The following is a 21800-nucleotide window of genomic DNA, read 5'->3' as shown; positions in this document are numbered from 1 at the left end:
ATTCCATCTTAAAAATATGGAACATTTTTCTTCCCACTTACCCATAAAAAGATATGCCAACCCTGCAATGATAATAAGTACTAGTGCCAAAATCTTAGTGAACATAAACAGGTTTTGCATTCGACTAGTCTTGCGGACATCATAACAGTTCATGAATGTCAGGAAACCTGTAAGTACATAACAATTTATTATTAGCAAAAATTATAGTGAGAAATATTAAATGTTAATTATGACTATCATTCTCTGAGACATAGCTAATCAGGAAACTGATAAACTATGGTCTTACAGAAATTTCTGTACTACACAGGTACAAAATCTCTAATCACAAATTTTTATCCCATAAATGCAGTTCATCCATCTAATGTTCAAAACCAGTAATGAGATAGCTCACTATTTTTGAGTTCAGTGTATGCTTAAATCATGTAATAAACACAAGTCTTCTGATCCAGACTGTATACCAATTAGGTTCCTTCCAAAGTATGCTGATGGAATAGCTCCATACTTAACAATCATATACAACTGCTCACTTGACGAAAAATCTGTACACTAAGACTGGAAAGTTGCATTGTTCACACCAATATTTGAAAAAGGTAGTAGCAGTAAACCATTAAATTATAGGCCCATATCATTAACATTGATATGCAGCAGGATTTTGGAACATATATTGCGTTCGAACATTATGAATTACCTTGAAGGGAACTGTCTACTGACACACAGACAACATAGATCTAGACAACATCGTTCTGGTTTCATGACTTCCTTTCAGAGGGGTCATAGTTAGCAGAAACTGACGGAAAGTCATTAGTAAAACAGAAGGGATTTCTGGCGTTCCCCAAGGTAGTGTTAGATGCCCTTTACTGTTCCTTATCTATATAAGCAATTTAAGAGACAATCTGAGCAGTAGTCTTAGGTTGTTTCCAGATGATGCAGTCATTTATAGACTAATAAAGTCATCAGAAGATCAAAACAAATTGCAAAATGATTTAGAAAAGATATCTGTATGGTGTGGAAATTGACAATTGACTCTAAATAATGAAAAGTGTGAGGTCATCCACACGAATGCTGAAAGAAATTCGTTAAACTTTGGTTACGGAATAAATCAGTCAAGTGTAAAGGCCATAAATTCAATTACAACGAAATTGAAAAGAACACTTAGAAAATGTTGTGGGGAAGGCAAACCACGGACTGGGCTTAGTTGGTAAAACAGACAGAAAATGTAACAGGCATACTAAAGAGACCACCTACACTATGCTTGTCTGCCCTCTTTCAGACTACTGCTGTGTGGTGCGGGAACCTCACCAGATAGGATTAATGGAATACACTTAGAAAATTCAAAGAAGGGCAGCACGTTTTGTATTATCCTGAAATAGAAGAGAGAGTGTCACAGACATGATACAGGATTCGGGGTGGACATCATTAAAACAAAGGTGTTTTTTGTTGGAGTGGAATCCTCTCTCAAAATTTCAGTTACCAACTTTCCCTACATATGGAGAAATGATCATCACAATACAATAAGGGAAATCAGCATTCACACAGAAAGATATAGGTATCAGTTTTTCTGCATGCTGTTCAATAGTGGAATAATTGAGAATTACCGTGAAGGTGGTTTGATGGTCCCTCTGCCAGGCACTTAACTGTGATTTGCAGAGTATCCATGTAGATGTAGACGTAGATGCACGAAAAATCCGTGTCACGGATATAGGATCTCAGTTTTGGGGATCATTTCTGCCACCATTCTTGCTGTCAGGTGTGACCTGTGCTTTCTTCCCATTACTGGATACGGTTTTCTGTTTGAGGTATCTACGGTACATTATAACTATAAGACGGCTAATTCAGCCACAACTTCGTTATAGATTCTGACAGGGATACCACAGCCTCTAATTATTCATATTGTCTAACTGAGCTGTACACCTAGCTTCTTAGCGTGAACACTATTGATCTATGTTAAACAGTAGTATTGTAGCATTAGCTAGACATGAGGTGCCAGCACGTTTTTGAAGAACACTATTCCTCATGTTGAATGTAGCAGCATTTGACAGATGCTGCTTCAAAGTTAAGAGTTCTCTCCATTGTTATTCGAGGTATTTTGGTGTATTGCTGTAATGCAAAACTTGGCCTCTGAATGTGACTTCTGATTTGAAATTTGCCTGCCGGACAGGTGAAATGCAGATAACTTGCTTCACATTCATAGGTGCAACTTTTAATTACCCTTACATGTTTCCTCCAGGTGGAAAGCAATACGAGTAGTCCAAACTGTCTGAAAAGACCCCTCAGTTAAAGGACATACAAGAAGTTTGGATGTCCTTTTCAGGATCCATAAGTTTTTAGAACTGGACATTTAATTTACTCGCAAATCATCAAGCTAAACTCCATCTAATGTACTAAGCCACTCTACTGCTGTGAGAAATCCCATTTCTGGTGCCCAAATTCTACTCTCTTGTTTACATGTCAGCCACAGCTCACTTCCACGCCATAACGCAGAGCTGCCCACGGTCTTATACATCAATTGCATGTGTGTCTTTCTGTTTTGATTTTCAGCCATGTATTTATTTGTCCACATGTGATTTTGCTAGTATGTAGAAGACAATGTGAAAAAAGTGAGGGAGATAGAGGGGGTGGGGGGTGGGGGTGGGGGGGGGTGCAACAGAGTTTTGGAAGTCTAGTACAGCTCCTGCAGGATAGCTCGGGGTCCTGTGCAGAAATGCATTCTCATTCTCAGCACCGTACGAGCTGCCTCCATTCCAAAGGGGCACCCTGCTCAGTTTGCTGTCACCTACTGAATGTATATTTTTATACCCAGGGCGGGTTGTTCATTAGCTACTGTGGTGTAACGTATCACACCTTTAGAGTGACGTGTAACCCTACATCTACCTAGTTAATGAATCACGGTCGCAACAGTTGAAACCATTTACGTACAAAACATTTTGTGCGTAGCCTGGTGCTGGCAGGGCCACACTGCAAAATGAAGACGTGGATGTGCCAGCTTTCTCACACAATTTTGACGAAACTATACAGTAAAAAACAAAAAACATTCTCCCACAGCCTCTGTCATCAGTTTCGTGATGAACTGCCTAACGTTTTATTAAGTCATACGTACTGTGATATTTTGACAGTAAGGAAGCTACTGCACAAAATTCAAATAGCTTTCAGCGAAAAGTAGTGGTCGCTATGAGCTTGCGTTTTGTCTATCTTAGGTCATACACTGATGCGTACAAAATGTAGCTTGTATATAGAACTCTCCTGTAGAGTTTGTGAAGGCTCTCGTAAGAACTTCAGCATACTGGGCATGGTAGTTCTCATCGCTCATATGCCATCCACATGTGGCCAGACTGTGTGGGAGCAATATTTTGGTGTGGGAGGGATAGCAGCTGTCAAAGTGCAGATACTGTTGGCAGTTTTTAGGTTTAATGTGGACAGCGATGTGGATGAGGCCATCAGAGAGGTGAAGTTCAATGTTCAGGAATGTGACATACTGGGTTCAGGATGGACAGGTGAAGAAGATTTCCTATGCCATGTCCTCACACAGCCCCAATCATTCCACCACCCCATCAGCCAATATTGCCCTGGACTGGAACAGCTGAACCGTATCCTTCTGGAGGGCTTTGTTTGTCTACCATCATGACCTGAAATGAGGGACACCCCGACCTAAATCCTTTCGGCCCCTCCTAAAGTGATATTCCATTGCCCACCCAACCTACAAAGCGTTCTCGTCCATCCCTATGCTACTCCCAATCCCAACCCCTCGCCCAGGAATCACATCCTTTTTGAACACCCAGGCGCGAGGTCTGCCCAATCCATAGACCCATCATTCCCACTGTAATGGATCTGGGAGATGTCTTATTTTTTACCGGATTTGTCGATACCAAATTGTAAATGTTTTCGTATATTTTTTGTCAGAATTTTTTATTATAATTTGCCTTATTATATGTTAATTTACTTATATTTTTGAGAGTGAAAGCATATTGATTACTATTAGTAAATGTGTCGAAGAATAGCAAAGAGACTGATTACAAGTGGAAAATTGTGTGTTGTGTAAAATATCTTTGACACTGGAGTCGTCTTTGACTGTACTCAATCGTCAGTTAACTCTTGGTGTGTGTTGACGGAAGAAGAATGTGCAGGTCGCCGTCAAATAATTTTGAATTATGTTACTATTTTTTATATAAACTATAAGAAGAAACTACATTTGAAGAAATGGTATTTGAAACACCAAAAATGAGGCAAACACATTGAACCAGGTCATTTCTGCAGCCGACAAAGATGCATTGTGGAAGCATACTTCATTAGACAACTGAAGCCAAGACCAATATCGCCTTGTAAACATCTAACGGAAAAGGTACTGTCATGAAATATGCCAAATTTAAGTAAATAAAAAGAGTGAGCATATTTCAACTTTGTGTCTCAGCCGGGATACCATATTTCACCACTCCAGTTCTCTCATAGGCTTATCCTACCCCCATAAGAGGCTAGGCCACCTGTGAAAGCAACCATGTCACATACCAGCTCTGCCGCAAACACTGCACAGCTTTTTTTTTATTTCAATGGCTACTTCACAGCCTGGTTCATCTACTATTGGTGATGTTTGTTTATATAATTGCTTAGTTTTATACTTCCAGCCTCTACTGCAGAATCTGAAGAGAAAATCTGACCTGTTTAGTATCCACAGCCATGAAGTAATAAAAAGGTGAGCTAAATAATATCACATCATATTAGAGCTCACGAACAAGTCATCAACACTAGGGAACATTACACTATTGACCCAATTTGTCCCCAATTGTTTGTTTAATAACAGACTGTTTCACAATTGTTGCACTTACTACTGCATTAATATATTAGTGAGATGAAATTGTTTAAACCCTGCTGAGTTTGTGGCAAAAGAATCTAATTTTAATGTGTTAACAAGTCAGGTGAAATTGTTCTTTCTGTTGAAATTTCAGAACAGTCCAGTAATCTACTGCGTTTTTTATAATAAATGGTCAACAAGTCGAATTATTAGTCATACTGGCTTAACCTGACATTTGTAGACAAGATAGCTGTAGCTTACAAGTTCTGCTTGTGAGTGACGTTCAGCTATTTAACTGCACCTCTCCTACCAGGTGGCAGTCACCTGGATGGAACCCCCTCCACCACCTGTTTGCCCTCTCCTACCAAGCTGTCTGGGAGGTACAGTTCAATTCTTTCCTGCGCATTTTACATTGGTAAACACTGGACCAGCTTCAGGCCAGAGATAATGAAGAGTAAAAAAGAATGGGATCAAGAGGAACAGAAATACACTGTTGGGACGATGGAGGTAGACAAAGGTAAAGGAGATGACAGGGCATTAAAGTATTTTCCACAACACACAATTTTTAGGTAGTTTTCATTTTTGGTCAAAAGTGTGATATCATCTATATGTAAGAGACAGTATTTCTATTCAACAGTTTCTATGTAGATGGTTCAACCAAAATTGGCCATCAGGATTAAATAAAAAAGCCACTTGGACTGTTTCAAAATTATATTTACAAATTATACTATTTCAATGGCCAGTGACAATTTGAAAACTGAAAAAGTGATAGGTTGCTTCTTCTCTGTGAAGGTACATTAGTGGGGTTTGTGGAAAATTTTATATTGTTGTAGTTCAGGTCTATGAGTGATTCTGACAACAAAGAAAAAAATGAACAGAAATCTTATAAGAAGTGGTATGAAGACACTCTGCTGTCCAACTTAACTAATTTACTTTGTTCAAATAACTAATGGGGATGCAACCAGGTGATATCTTTGGCAAATGGTGTTATTTAGACAGGTACACAAGACTTTTTTTTATTGCAATGAAAAATGTTTATCATAATTTGATTATTGTTAACAGAGGGTCTACACAGTTATTTCTAGATCACAGGACACTACAAAATGGATAATACAAAAGAGACATTCTTCTACTAGTAGACTGTACAATGGGTGAATTACTGGATCTTCCTGCCAAGAAAAACCACAGCTGCCTCTATAGCACATAAAAAAATAAAGAAAGAAAACAGAGACATGGTTCTGAGACTGCTACCACACCACTGCTATTTTAAATGCATATAGTTTAGATGGGTACGTATTTAGAGCAATGTGGCACAGGACTATACAAAATAAACACTACAACAGAAAACCAGCATGGCACAATTTGTTAAATAAACAAAATAATAATGAAATGTGGCAATATGAACATGTATTGGAACATATATGGAATGATTCATTTTTTAGTTAAATCCAGATAGCTGTTATAGTAGTGACAAACAGTGATTTATAATCAGATACATGTGGCACACAAACACTGATGGAACGGTGTGTTGTATCAAAAGTTAAACTGTTTTCACATATCAAATTTCTTTTTCTCAATTTAATAGGTCACTTGTTACTTCACAGTGTTTACTTTGTGAGTGAATCTTATGGCTTTTTATTCTACTTTAACCATGTGATTATGATATCAATGTATGTATCTAGTTACTACAGCCACTAAGAACCAAGGACAATCTTTCAGTTTTCCACAAGATGAAACAGAGAAGTGCCTAAAAGTAGATGCAGACGTAAACCAGTGGAAAAATGCTCCTATTAAGAGTACAAAAAACTCGAATATGTTCCTGTTTATTAAAAATAATGATTGAAAAAATGGGGTACCCAGCTGCCTCATTCTACCTTCCTCAATTTTCTCAAAAATCTTGGCATGAGAATTTATTCGAACTGTTTCTGACATGTAACTCACCTGAAACTCCCACAAGAAGCCCTAACTCTAACTCACTCACACCCACTACTCCATCACTCGCTCATACCCACCCAGTCCCTCCCCCCCCCCCCCCCCTTTTCAGCCAAACTCATTGTCATTATCTCTTTCTGTCTCTCTGTCACTGTCTCCTGTGTCAAAGCCACACACCGCCACATTCTGTGTTACTACTACAGTCTCCTTTATCACTATCTCCCTCTTGGTCTTTCTTACTGCTACTATCTCATTCCTTCCTTGCTGCTGCTACTACTACTATCTTCTCAGTCACTACCTACCTCTTTCTCATAACACTGTTCTCTCAGTGTCAGCTATGTTCCACTGCCACAGTGTCTCTCCCCCCCCCCCCCCCCACTTTTCTGTCTCTGCCTCTGCCATCGTCTTCTCTCAGCAGAAAAAAGTGTAAATATGTTTGGGAAACTTTTCAAATGTCCTAAGGAAGATATAATGAGGCAGGCTGGTACCCCACTTTTCAGTCAGAGTCTTTTAAATAAACAGGAACATATTTGCATTTTTTGTACTCCGATAAGAGGGGTTTTCCACTGGTTCCTGCCTTTCTCCTGCTGCAACAGGGCTTGTAACCCATATGAGAAGGTATATATTGGTCAGTGAAATTTAGATAGTTTGCTTATGTGACATTGAAATAATGCAAAACTAATTTTAGATCTCAGGCCAGATTTTACATGCAAAAAAATTTTGCACATGCTTCACTACTACAACATAGGATTCCCAGGTGATAACGCAGACACTTTACAGGATCTCTCTCCATGCTATGTCACTTTATATGCTACACTTTTCCCTCATACTATATTTTACGTGCATACTTCACATGTACAATTAACTTTGAACCTCTGTATCTCAGAAATGGATAAATATATGAAGAATATTTTGAAGGTTGTTCAAGATCTTAGGAACACATTGTAAAATTTACAGCCATTTGCTGTGCATAAACATCTCTGAATTCCTGGCTGGGTTTTAGTCTGCTGGTGATGGCAAAGTTGAGGTATTCCAAAGAACTGCACATTAACTAATGGTGCCTCTGTAAGCCCCATCCAGCCCATTGTAGACCACATCAAATGCAAAAAGAACCAACTGATTATTTCCATTTGCCTACGCACGAGAAAGTGTGTAATATTCATACTTTGGCCTTGTGCATTAGGACAGTGACACTAAGACAATCCTTTCTTTGTGTACACAAATGGTTTCCAGCCCAAGGGCTATCTGAAACATGAAGTCCATTTTAGTGCTCTTTCTTTAATTTTAGCTGACACAATTAAATGCCTTGGTTGATGATTACATACATAAGAAAGTATCTTAAAATTTACAGAAAAGTGGCAATATGCACCACGCTATGCAATAAATTTCTTTTGAAATAAAGAATAGGGGCATGGCTCGTATAATGTAACTAAAATGAGTTGCATGTAAAGTACACATGCACTTAAGTAAGTAAATAACTTACATATGGTGACAGCTGCAATCATTCTAACTGCAGCATCAGGTACTGAGCAGTTTGGGAAAAATGGCTGAATGGCGTAACTCGCAAATGTCAGACCCATGATGGCATTCGTTGTAGGCCTGCAATATCACACTAATTTCAATTCTTCTTAAGATCACTATCTAAAAACTAAATCATTAATGCAAAACAATAAAATAACTTCTTTACTTATTAAAGACAGATTAATTTACACGAGGCAGAACTATTGAATACGCAGAGAAAGTAATATTTTATGGGTTAATTTTTTTATGCATACATGATAAATGTCAATCTATTCATTTCTCTGCATAATGTGGTGATGTTAGCATGGTATTCTATCAAAATATAGCACAAACTCTATATTTTCACCTGGCACAAACAGCAGTGAACCAATAATGTAGAAAATACAAAAGAGAACCTTACATCAAATATTCAGTCAATGACTTAAATGACCTGCGGTACTGAAATATTTGTATATACATTCGGAAGTTAGTTTGCTTGATTCCCAGATATGCAAGTACACTAGATAGTTTAGAAAACTGCCTGTATGGGAGGAAGGGGGGAGGGACAGTCCTCTCCTCGCTCTCTTCCACATTCTTGGCTATCTGCTTTCCAGGGTATTAACTGACTGAAAAATATTGCCTTATGCACAAACCACTTTGATTCAACACTGTTTCTCAACTACAAAGAGCAGTACCGTATTTACTCGAATCTAAGCCGCACCTGAAAAATGAGACTCAAAATCAAGGAAAAAAAAATTTCCCGAATCTAAGCCGCACCTAAAATTTGACTCGAAATTCAAGGGGAGTAAAAGTTTTAGGCCGCAACGCCAAATCGAAACAAAGTTGGTCCATTGTAATATGACACACAATTTAGGTCGAATGAATGACAATACAGCTACAGTAGTTTGGTTCGAGTCTTAAGCTTAGCAGTTAAGCTTTACCAGGTAGCCATTGCTATGCGTCAGGCGCTCAGTCCGTATTTATACAGGTACCCTTCCTTTTTCACATGCTTCATCTGGTTTGAATCGATTGCTTATTTCGCTTTGATCTGATAAGTGCCATTCTCTTTGTTAAAGGTGTTTACGTCACTCTAAGCTGAAAATGCATTGCTATACTGTGTCATGCATTGTCTGTCGCATTCTGATAATGAGTGTTTACGGCCTGTCACCGCTTGCGGCATGGCTTGCTTTTGTGCGCACTACCGTCGCTTTAAAAAAAAAAAAAAAAAAACGAGAGAGAGAGAGAGAGAGAGAGAGAGAGAGAGAGAGAGAGAGAGAGAGAGAGAGAGGAATCGTCTCATTAGTGAAACAGTGGCAAGAGACCTATTTGGTGTTACTTACACTGCTGCTTTTTTTGATAAAGATCAACAAGAACCAAATACTAGACTGCGTATGATAGAAGGTGTTCTGAACGAGAGTTTAGCGAAAATTTTTCTCTGTTTGAAAATCTTTGCAGGCGCCTCTTTAGTACATTACATTCTGCACAGAAATTAGAGTCATCTTAGATTTAAAAATTTAGTCAATTGCCGTGCTTCATTTCTGACTATCACTATTAGGCATAAGAATAATACAAATATAAACATGACATGATACGTATATTCTTCCGCGTTTGCTGTTGTCTCACTCTAGTTGTGTAGTTTATTAGGCAGACAGGATTTAAATGAGATAGCAGCAAACATGAAACAATACATGGCAAAATGTTTATATTTGTATTATTCTTATGGTGAAGAGAATACTACATGTGATTCACAGTTCCTATTACCAACCATCTCTTCTCACAGGTAGGAAAAAATTCAGAACGTAGAGTTGGCATTATTGGCAAACATCCCAAACAGTCTTGCCAGTCGGATTTTCATAGTACATTGAAATGCTGCTACATTCTAAGACGAACAATACGGAATTTGTATTTACTTCATTGGATAATGTATGAAAATGCAGTGGTCAAAACTCGGGGCGAAGAAAAAAAAACTCGTCTTCCACCTTTTTTTCTTTCATTTATTTACTGACACAGAGGTTTTGGTGCCAGTATTTATCTTTGTGCCTGTAAAGCATGCCTGTGTAGAGCTACATATATTTGACACCAGAAGTTAGTTGTGGCGGCACCTACCAACATTTTTGAGAACTTCCGCTTGCTTTGCACTCGATTCTAAGTCGCAGGCGGTTTTTTGGATTACAAAAACCGGAAAAAAAGTGTGGCTTTGATTCAAGTAAATATGGTACTTAATTCAGTAGTTAATTAAGTAGTTGCCAATATTATTTCTCGCCCCTGTCAGTGTCTTCAAGTAACACAAAGGAACATATAATTCACAGACAGGGTAGGAAAATAATTAAGAATATCACAAAAGCATATAATCAGGAAGCATGAGTAGGATATTTTAAACATCCAGAGAAACAAAGTCATCTGTACACTTATAATTATGATGGCATATCTAAAACGACCATTACAAAAACTCAAGAAGAGGAAGACTCTGCAAGTCGATCTTCCTTTTGTACTCCCAGTAAAAAAAAAAAAGCATCAACAGTCTGAGTAGTAAAAACTTCACTGTGACAGTTCCAACAAGGATATGTTACGAGACTATGAAATTTCTACGTACAGGGCAAAGAGTCATTATGGCAGCAAGCTCCTGACAGCAACAAGGAAAAAAATTTCCACAAAATATTGAGGAGCATCAAGAACTTTCCATGTCCAGCAAAGAAATATTGTTTATTTGGAGGCATCTTGTGTTAACAGTAATAATATGATTGTTACCACTAATACTGTGTCCTCAGGCTTCCACTCGCTTATGCACATTGCAGGAGAGGATTTTTAGAACTAAAAAAGTCAGTGGAGATTATCACAGGGGGAAAATGGCACCCTCACAATATTCCATCAAAACTGATATGAATAACTTGATGCAAAGTAACAATGTAACTTTGGGGAGAAACGAAAATATAAACATTAACTGCAAAGTAACTTACGGTTCAGGCAATTTTGTTTACCGTGTGGTCAGTTATTCCAATAAACACATTTGCTGAATTGTATGGGATTGCCCTGTTACTAAGGCTACACATGGTTTCAAGAAAAAACAAATATACATTGCCCTGAGATAAAAACAAACTGGTTGGAACACATTTGCACTTTTGTACTAAACAATTGCTAAACGTAAGGAATACTCCCATGTGGTGATATGAACATGAGCAACTGGAGATGGGTTATTGTTGTGAGTGCATTATTTTGGAGCTCAGTGCATTCAAATGTGGGCAAACTGTGGTGCTTGTATGGTGGCTTCATCCATAAACAAGTAGCCAAAAAGCTTGATGTTTCAGAGACATCGTATCAAAAATTAATCCTGCAGAAAAATGTTGTCCACTAAGTTACAATGTGGATGAAAGCATGTGTCGAGTGACTGTGACAGATGATCATTGAATAGGATTTTGAAAACTGCAAGAGTCACTGAAGAACTGAATGTCTCACTCGGGAACAGTGCTGGAATTCCAAAGTCACTCATCAAGGATGTAAATGCCCATAATGGGAAAATGTCATGCCAAAGCCATAAATGTTAGACTGTGGAACAATTTAAGGATAAACTTGGTTGTATGAGTCTTGGTTCACAGTGTTTGCAACTTCTGACCAAGTTTACTAGTCAAGAGTGAAACACGGCAGGGTTCAGTGACCATGTGGACTGACATACTGCGGTATTGTGCGGACCCCATAGTTACTCTGCAAGTTTGTGTTACTGCCAACGATTATGTGATGATTCTGGGTGATTAGGCCCATCCTGCAGCACAATGTTTGTTTCTGCTGGTGATTTTCTCTTTCAATACAAAGATCCCCCACGCACACATCTCACATTGTCCAGGATTGTTTTTGTGGGTGCAAGGATGAACTGACACGCATCACTTAGCTACCACAGTGACTAGATCTCAATATTATTCTGCCTTTGTGGTGTACTTTGGAGACAAGTGGGTAATAGCTATCCACATTCACTGCAGTTACCTGAACTTTCCACTATTTTGCAGGAAGAATGATAAGAGATTCTCTCTAAAACCATAAAAGAAATGTACCTATTCATCTGAGACAACTTGAAGCTGTTTTGAATGCCAATGATTTCCCTACACCGTATTACATATGGTAATGTGTAGCGTTTATCGCATTTTCATATTTTTGTCTTCTTGAGGTCCGAGGATATTTCCTCTGCCTCTAACCCTCCACACCTGGTGGAATAGTTTTCCCATGCTGGCTCTCCCAAGAATATCAATAATTCTGAGGGAATGTCGTCTATTCCAGGGGCCTTGTTTTGACTTATGTCTTTCAGTGCGCTGTCGAATTTTCCTCACAGCATCTCATCATAATCATCTTTTCTCTTTCTACAAGATTGTCATGCCTTATGTAGCCCATCTATACATTCTTCCCATGTTTCAGGCTTCCCTTCTTTGCCATCTGAGCTCATGATATTCATATAGCTGCGTCTCTTTTTTCCAAAAGTCCCTCAGATGAACTTTATAGGAAAATTTATAGTTTTCCTTGTTATATATGCTTTTACAGCCTTCATCTGCTCTCTAGACATTGCTGCTACACCATTTTGCACTTTTTATCAATATCATTTTTTGAGACATTGTGATTCCCTTTCACCTGCTTCATTTGCTGCACTTCTATATTTTCTCCTTTCATCAATTGAATTCAGTATTTCCTGTGTTATCCAGGGACTTCTACTAGGTCTTTTTTTATACTATCCTCTGCTATCTTCCCTATTCAATATCTTACAGCGACCCTTTTGTTTTCTGTTGTATTCTCCCCTCCCCCTCCCCCACAACCCCTTTCAGTCAATCATTGCCTAATGCTCCCTCTGAAACCAACCACCAACTCCTTAATTTCCTACCCTTCTACAATTTATTCCATTTTAGTCCACAGTTCATAACCAATTAATTGTCAAAATCTATATGTGCCTCTGGAAGTGTCTTACAGTTTACTATCTGTGTTTGAAATCTCTATCTTACTACGATGTAATCAACCCGGAACCTTTGCACTGTCCTTACGTATCTTCCACATTATGATGTTTTTTCACAATTCTCAAATCAAGTATTAGTGATGATTAAATTATATTCTCACAAAATTCTACCTGGCAGCTTTCTCCCTCATTCTTTTCTCCCAGCCCGAGTTCTGCTACCACTTTTTTCTTCTCTTAATTTTTCTGTTAATGAATTTCAGTCCCCCATCACAAATTTTTGTCTTCCTTAACTATCTGAATAACTTCTTTCACCTCATCACGTTTCTTCAATCTCTTCATCATCTGTGGAGTTAGTTGGCGTACAAACATTTACTACTGTTTTGGGTGTGGGCTTTGTGTCTACCTTGGCTACAAAAATGCACTCATTATGCTGTTCAGAGTAGCTTACTCGTGTTCCTATTTTCTTATTCATTATTAAACTTACTCATGCATTACCACTACATAATTTTGTATTTATAGCCCTGTATTCACGTGACCAGAAATCCTGTTCCTCCTGCCATTGAACTTCACTAACTCTCACGATATCTAACTTTAACCTGCCTATTTCTATTTTTAAATTTTCTAACCTACGTGCACAGTTACGGGATCTAACATACCACATTCCGATCCACAGAACACCAGTTTTGTTTCTCGTGATAATGACATGCTCCTGTTTGGTTCCTGCCTGAAGATCCGAATGGGGGACTATTTCATTTCCGGAATATTTTACCAAAGGCAATGCCATCATCATTTAACAATACAACAGAGATGAATGTCCTCGGGAAAAATTACGGCTGTAGTTTCCCTTTGCTCTCAGCCATTCAGCACCTGCACAGGAAGGCCACATTAGCTCATGTTATAAGGCCTGATCAATCGATTGTCCAGACTGTTGCCTCTGCGACCTCTGACTCAATCGTGGTTGTACAGACAGTACGAGGTTTGGGGGTCAACATGGGGGGGAGGGGGGGGGGTGGCTGTTGACAACTTAATGGCCTGCTATTTGGAAAGGGGTGCATTTGACATTTTTCGTTGTTTCTAGTGTTTCTGCATCTACACCTGTAAATTTCTCTAGTAGCTATTGCTTTTTCCTTCTTGCTAACTCATTACACATAGTGTTGCTGGAACTAACTTAAAATGCTAGTAAACGGGCACACAAATTTTATCATCAATATTATTACTTACACTAAAATGTCAACTGGTCAATAACTTCACTTACACAAAAATTAAAATTGCATCCCACAGATACAAGAACGCAGGCAGTGGGCCAAATGCTTCATGAATATAAGCATAATCGCCGCCAGACTTGGGGATAGATGTCCCGAGTTCTGCGTAGCAGAGAGCTCCGATCATTGACAGGAGACCACACAGGGTCCAGACGATCAGTGAGCCGCCAACAGAGCCCATGTCCTGGATCACACCCTTCGGGGAGATGAAGATTCCTGCACAGAATGCCACACACACAATTATTGGAGACTTGCACCCTTACAGACTAGACTGATCCAATAACAGCATATTTATAGTGTTAAACAAGTGGGAACATTGTACACAGCGAGCGAAGAAACTAATACAAGTTACCAACCATTTCCCAACATGTAGCATCTATTACGTGGAAGACAAAAACCTGAAAACAGTACTGAGTATTTACTATTCCACAGAAAACAGAATTTCACAGATGGACAGGTAGTGGAAAGAAATGTAAAGACTTTTTTTACTACTGTAGACAAGCTTCAAAGCATTTCAGTGAGAATTATGTTCTCAAAGAGAGAGAGAGAGAGAGAGAGAAAGAAAGAGAGAGAGATAATGTTCAAGAACAGAAGCAGTCACTACTTCCCTACTTTTTTCAATGCTAGTATAGAGAAATACAGCCACCAAAGCATAGTAAATGTTTGCATTTTTACGAGCACTTGGCGTAGAGGGAGTAGAGAGTACGTTGGCTATTATTTGCACATATGGTGTGGTAGCGGAACACACAATGGTAATGGTGGGGGCTCCAGCCTAAACTACCACCGCGCAGCACAGGAGGTGTGGTCTGGAAGGTGAAGCTTACACACACTCTCTTAACTTTGAAGCTACAGCTAGCAAGTCTGCAAATTATTGTATTAACAAGTAATGTCAGTACAACCAATAATTAGACAAATGTACAGATTCATTGTCAACAGTTTCTCACTAGGGTACCAAAAAGAAACAATCTCACGAAGAAAGGATCAATCATTGCCGAACATGTCCGACTGTGTGCTGACAGAACTGAACCTTGTAAAACAAAAAGTCGGTAAAAATAAAGCTTAGAAGACAATGTTCCTTATCAACAATACTAAATAAAACACGTTTCATATGGAAACTGTGTGTTAGTCCTCTGACAACATGTTTCACAATATTATCTACAAATAAAATTTTACTCTACTTCCTCTGTGTCCTTCCGAAGTAGTAAAGCCTTAGGAAGTACAGTGTGCTTATAATTAAACTTTCACTATTTCAGGCAATGCACACAAAAAACTATTTCCTGTGCAGATACCAGGCTTTACAGGAATGATGCTCAGACTGCACACTGTAGGTTTTGCGTTGTCTGTAGTGTTAGTGTCACGACCCGCCTTCAGGTGCCGGTACCGGTGAGGCAATCACTTTATTTGCGAGAGAAACAGGAGTGAAATGACAAGTAGTGGTATAGGGTACCCTTCAACACACGCTATACAGTGGCTTGCGGATTATCTATGTAGATGTAGTTATATGTGGCATAAAAGAATGTGATGAGCACAATATGTAATGGTCAACATAACAAATGTGCCCGATAATGGCTAATAGCCAAAATTAGATAATAGCACGATTTTAATAAATCACAATACAGCCTACAACAGACAATGTATTCTTTTATTAATTTACTAAACACTTCTCTTGGCCTACAAAATTCTCAGTGTTCAAAAGTACAGCTCCACCTAAGACACTATTAACACACGAGCCATAACTTGTCTATGTCATCTTCTCGATCAGAGGTCAGAAACTGGAGAGAATGTTCCTCTGCTCGGCTGTCTCTCCGCCACATCGGTGGCACTGTGAGCGAGAGTGTAGCTCCACCGGTGCCTGTCGTTCATTGGTGCAGATTGCAGTAAGACCTCCGAAACATCTGTGATAGCGACACGAGTTGCCGACTTTAGTACTGAACCACGGTCTTTGGGCAGTACCACACATTTCGTCAACAAACAGTTTGACTCCACTAAGACTATCAGATGATGATGATAGTTGGTTTGTGGGGCGCTCAACTGCGCCGTTATCAGCGCCCGTACTAATTCCCAACCACAAACACCCAGTCATCTCGAGGCAGGTGAAAACCCCGACCACGCCGGGAATCAAACCCGGGACCCCGGGCTTGGGAAGCGTGAACGTGACCACGAGACCACAAGCTGTGGACTCCATTTCAGACTATCAGACTTCCTCAAGTTTTCCCTGACATTTCCAGTAAATCCAATTTCTCTGAGGATACCTTATTTCCCAGGCATTGCTTGACAAGTTTCCACACCATTTAAATATTCCTATTGGCAGTACTCAGAGAATCTCACCTGCTGAAGATCAGTGCTGTCTCCTCTCAATTTAAAAATTACCTGCAGTGATAACAGAGATATGACTGTTGAAAATATGACCTTACCCGAACCAAAAATGATTCCCAGGATGATGGCGACTCCCTCGAGGAGGCCCAGCTGCTTCTTGAGGTGGACGTTTTCGTGGACTTCCAGCTTCTGCCCACCGACAGGTGTCGTGGCACCCACCTCCACGGGGGAGTTCAGCATTGGCGTGGTAGTCATCTTCCCTCACTGGATGGGTTTTCTGCACACAATTTTAAACATCCGTGTAACTTTTGTAGACGTATAGTGCTACAAAGCAATTATTTTGATTGCACCATTACACAGAAATGCAACATGGGCAGTGCATACAAGAACAGGTGGTTTGAAAATGTGCTTCTGCAGAACAGTGCTGATGATGTGGTGGGTATATCAGACAAATAATGACGAGGTCCGTATTTGCCGCTTTGTTGGCAGAGAGCATGTGTAAACTGACTAAATTTATCTACTAAATATATCAACAATGTAGGAAAAGACAGATGGTACTTACTGTCAAGAAGACAACAGTAAGTTGCAGACAGGAAAAATTAAAAGACACTTACATAAATGTTTCATCCACAATCTTCACCAGCAAAGGAGAAACAGAGCACTGTTCATACACACAAGCAAACAAACCTCATGCATACATGACTGCCAACATCAGCATCTTGGGCCCAAGATGCTGGAGTCACTGAGTAAAATAAAATTAACAGTGCCATCTATCACTTCTTTGGTGTGTTACGAATCTAACAGTGCCAGCTATCAGTTCTTTGGTGTACTACACCATCATGATTTAACATCGGAACTACTTAGCTGAACAGACGATTTTAGACAAAATTTTTATTACAATATCTTTTCTTTCTGTGATCCGATTTTTATTTAATACACCATATATGTTGCCCCAAGCTACACTATAGTTACCTGCAAAAACCTCACGAAAATTCATCTAGTAGTTTTGGAGATTAGCGAGTTCAAACAGAGAGACAGAGACAATGGTATTACATTTTTATTATTGATAGATGAGGATAATATATCAGCTAGAGTGTAATAATGGGCCACCACCCTCTTGAAATTTTGGCTATGGTGAGTGACTGGATCTATAGTGTAGCCCAAAATCCAGGTTCGATCAGAAGATGGTAATATGATTGTGAGTTGATGAAGTCAAAAAATGTGTATGCGGGGAGGGGGGGAAGGTCATAGTAACAGAACAATGTGTAGTGTAGTCTAATGAATAAGCAGCCACCTACATCTGCATAGATACTTTGGAAACCAAACTGAAGTGCCTGCAGAGTGTTCATCGGACCACCTTCACAATAATTCTCTATTAACGCACTCTCAAACAGCATGAGGGAAAAGTGAACACCTATATCTTTCTGTGCAAGGTCTGAATTCCCTTATTTTATTGTGATGATCATTTCTGCCTACATTGGCTGGAGTCAACAAAAGATTTTAGCATTCGCAGAAGAAAGTTGCTGATTTTAACTTTGTGAGAAGATCCTGCCACAACAAAAAAACGCCTTTGTTTTAATGATGTCCACCCCAAATCCTACATCATATCTGTGACACACTGTCCTATTTCTCGATAATACAGAATGTGCTGCCCTTCTTTGAAGTATCCTGATGTACTCTATTAACCCTATCTGTTAATGATTCTACACCACGCAGCAGTACTCCACAAGAGGACAGTCTCTTTAGTAGATCTGTTGCATCTTCTAAGTGTTCTGCCAATAAAATGCAGTCTTCAGTTCGTCTTCCCCATTACATTTTTCTGTGTGTTCTTTCGAATTTAAGTTGTTCGTAATTGTCATTCCTAGGTATTTAGTTGCATTTACAGCTTTTACATTTGACTGATTTATTGTGTAAGCAAAGTTTAATGGATACCTTTTAGCACTCATGTGGATGACCTCACACTTTTTTTTATTTAGAGTCAACTGCCAATTTTCACATCATACAGGTATCTTTTGAAATTGGTTCTGATCTTCTGATGACTTTACTAGACAAACAACAGCATTATCTGCAAAAACCTAAGACAGCTGCTCAGATTGTCTTCTAAATCATTTATATACATAATGGACTGCGTAGCACTTACAACACTACCTTGGAGAACACCAGAAATCACTTCTCATTTACTCAGTGACTTTCAGTCAGTTACTACAAACTGTGACCTCTCTGAGTGGAAATCATGAATCCAGTCACATAACTGACACAATATTCCATAAGCAAGCAATTTGTCTATAACTTGCTTATGAAGCATTGTGTCAAAAGCATTCTGAAAATCTAGAAATACAGAATAAATTTGAAATCCCTTATCAATAGCATTTAAAATTTCATGTGAGTAAAGAGCTAGTTGTGTTTCACAAGAATGATGTTTTCTAGATCTATGTTGAGTGTGTGTCAAGTGATTGTTCCTACAAGGTAACTCATAATGCTCGAACACAGTATACCCTGCTGCACATAGATGTTAATGATATGGGCCTGCAATTTAGTGGATTACTCCCACTACCTTTCTTGAATGTTGGTGTGATCTGTGCCTTTGGGTACGGATCTTTCATTCAGTGAGCAGTTATATATGGTAAGTAGGAGCTATTGCATGACCATACTCTGAAAGGAACCTAATTGATGTACAGTCTGGACCAGAGGACTTGCTTTTATTAAGTCATTTAAGTTGCTTCACCACACCGAGAATAACTACTTCTAAATTACTCATGTTGGCAGCTGTTCTTGATTCAAATTCCAGAATATTTACTTCGTCATCTATGGCAAAGGAATTTCGTAAGGCCGTATTTAGTAACTCTGCTTTAGCAGCACTGTCATCGATAGTATTTCCATTGCTATCGCACAGAGAAGGCATAGTTGTGTCACGTCACTAGCACATTTCACATACAACCAGAATCTCTCTGGATTTTCTGCCAGGTTTTGAGACAAAGTTTCATTGTGGAAACTATTATAAGCATGAAACTTCCTGGCAGATTAAAATTCACATTGAAGTCCGCACTAAATTTTGAGCTTCTGTAAAAGATCACCAAACTTGGAGATTTTATATTTGTTTGAATTTTGCATGCTGTCTTTGTTGATTCTACAATAGTGTTCTGACCTGTTGTACGTATCATGGCGTATCAGCCCCAACATTCATTACTTTATTTAGTATAAATCTCTCAATACTAACAATACTATTTCTTTGAATTTAAACCACATTTGGTCTACATTTAAGAGTACATTCTTAATTTCTTGGGAGTGGAGATTGTCTTTCAGGAAGGCAACAAGTAAATTTATATCTGCTGTTTTGAATAAATATATTTTTCATTTATTCTTGGTGGATTGGGAGCCAGGGCATTCAGCCTCGCTACGATAACCCTGTGTTCACTAATCTTTGTTTCCATTTTCATGCTTGTGATTAGCTAAGAATTATTTGTTGCTAAGAGATCAATTGTTTTCACAACCGTTTACTATTCGAGTGGGCTCATGAACTAACAGCAAGAAATAATTTTCAGAGAATGTGTTCAGCACAATTTCTGATGATGCTTACGTGTACCTCCAGATTTAAACATGTATTTTCGCCATCGTATCGAGGGTAAATTGAAGTCACCACCAACTACGACTGTATGAGTTGGGTAGGTATCCGAAGATAGACAAGTTTTCTTTGAACCTTTCAGCAATTGTGGCATCTAAGTTGGGAGGTTGGTAAAAGGAGCCAATTATTATTTTACCCCAGTTGCCAAGAATGACCTCTACCCACACTAACTCTCAGGAATTATCTATTTCAATTTCACTACAAGTTAAACCACTTCTAACAGCAACAACACACCACCATCAGCTGTATTTAGCCTATCCTTTCTGAATACCATTAGGTCCTTTACAAAAATTTCAGCTGAAATTATCCCCAGCTTTAGCCAGCTTCCAGTGCCTATAAAGATTTGAGTGTCAGTGCTTTCTATTAAGACTTGGAGCTCTGGTACTTTCCCAACACAGCTACCACAATTTACAACTATTATACCAATGGTTCCTAGAGCAATGTTCTTACTGTATTTGATCTCCACGCTTTGAGAATGAAGCCCTTTTTGTGTTTCCCCACAACCTTCTAACCTTAAAAAACACCCAGTCCACGTCACAGTCTCCACTACCTGTGTAGCTGCCTACTGAGTGTAATGGACTCCTGACCTATTTAGCGGAACCCAAAATCCCACCATCCTACGATGCAAGTTGAGAAATCTACAGCCTACACGGTCACAGAACTGTCTAAGCCTCTGATTCAGGCCCTCCCCTAGGCTCTGTCCACAACTGGTCCTGTTTACCACATTGAAAATGGTGAACTCTGCTTTCATCTCGCACCTTTACGTCGTCTGATAGCCGCTCGAAACCAAAGGTAATCTCTTCTGATGCAAAGCAACACACATCATTCATACTGACATGAGCCACCCCTACAGTTGGCTGCACCTTGTGCTCTTCATGGCATTCTGAAGGACCCATTACATATCTGCAATGACTCCAACCAGTATGTACATGGAGTGCACAATGGCTTCCTTCCCCTCCTTGGAAGCCATGGTCTAGGAGTCCCTTAATGCCTATGTATATGGTAAATCATCCTCCTTACAAAAAGGAGGATGATTTACCATATACATAGGCATCCCTATCAAGCACAGGCTCTGCTGTACTCAAGTTTTGGCAAATATATTTTATTTCTTTAGGGACAGATGTCATTCCTGTCATCACAGTAACAGGGAAGTCTTGTGTGGCACCTGTCTCTGAATTGTGTAAGTTTTGTTTTGTGTGTGATCGTATTTTAACCATTTGTGTACCATATTGTCTAGGTATAAAATGGTGACCAGCTTCAAATCCACATGCAGGCTGGCAAGTGCCCGAGTCACAGTGATTAACAGTCATTCGATCCAGGTCTACCTCACCTACTCAGTGTGGATCCAATCCAGCTCTACCTCACCTTACCAGATCACAAGCTAGCAGGCTATCCATTATGCTATTATGTACATAGGCAAAATAATGTAAACAGCAGTAGTAATGGGATGGTTGTGTA

At 39.2% G+C, this 21800-nt stretch overlaps 1 protein-coding gene across 1 annotated transcript in view; it reads right to left on the bottom strand.

Annotated features, from left to right (window-relative positions):
* LOC126428237 (Y+L amino acid transporter 2) overlaps positions 1-21800 on the bottom strand; it is a 72099-nt gene that overhangs the window by 30455 nt on the left and 19844 nt on the right. Inside the window, exons 2-5 of the mRNA XM_050090152.1 lie at positions 16819-16997; positions 14398-14620; positions 8199-8314; positions 42-167 (exon numbers count right to left, since the gene is read on the bottom strand). Coding sequence (XP_049946109.1) covers positions 42-167; positions 8199-8314; positions 14398-14620; positions 16819-16975 — 622 coding nt within the window. The 5' untranslated portion in view covers positions 16976-16997. The remainder of the gene's footprint in view (positions 1-41; positions 168-8198; positions 8315-14397; positions 14621-16818; positions 16998-21800) is intronic.

Source organism: Schistocerca serialis, chromosome 12, assembly GCF_023864345.2.
Source record: "Schistocerca serialis cubense isolate TAMUIC-IGC-003099 chromosome 12, iqSchSeri2.2, whole genome shotgun sequence".
NCBI lineage: Eukaryota > Metazoa > Arthropoda > Insecta > Orthoptera > Acrididae > Schistocerca > Schistocerca serialis.
Note: the sequence above shows the minus strand (reverse complement) of the source record. Positions and strands in the feature narration are given on the sequence as shown.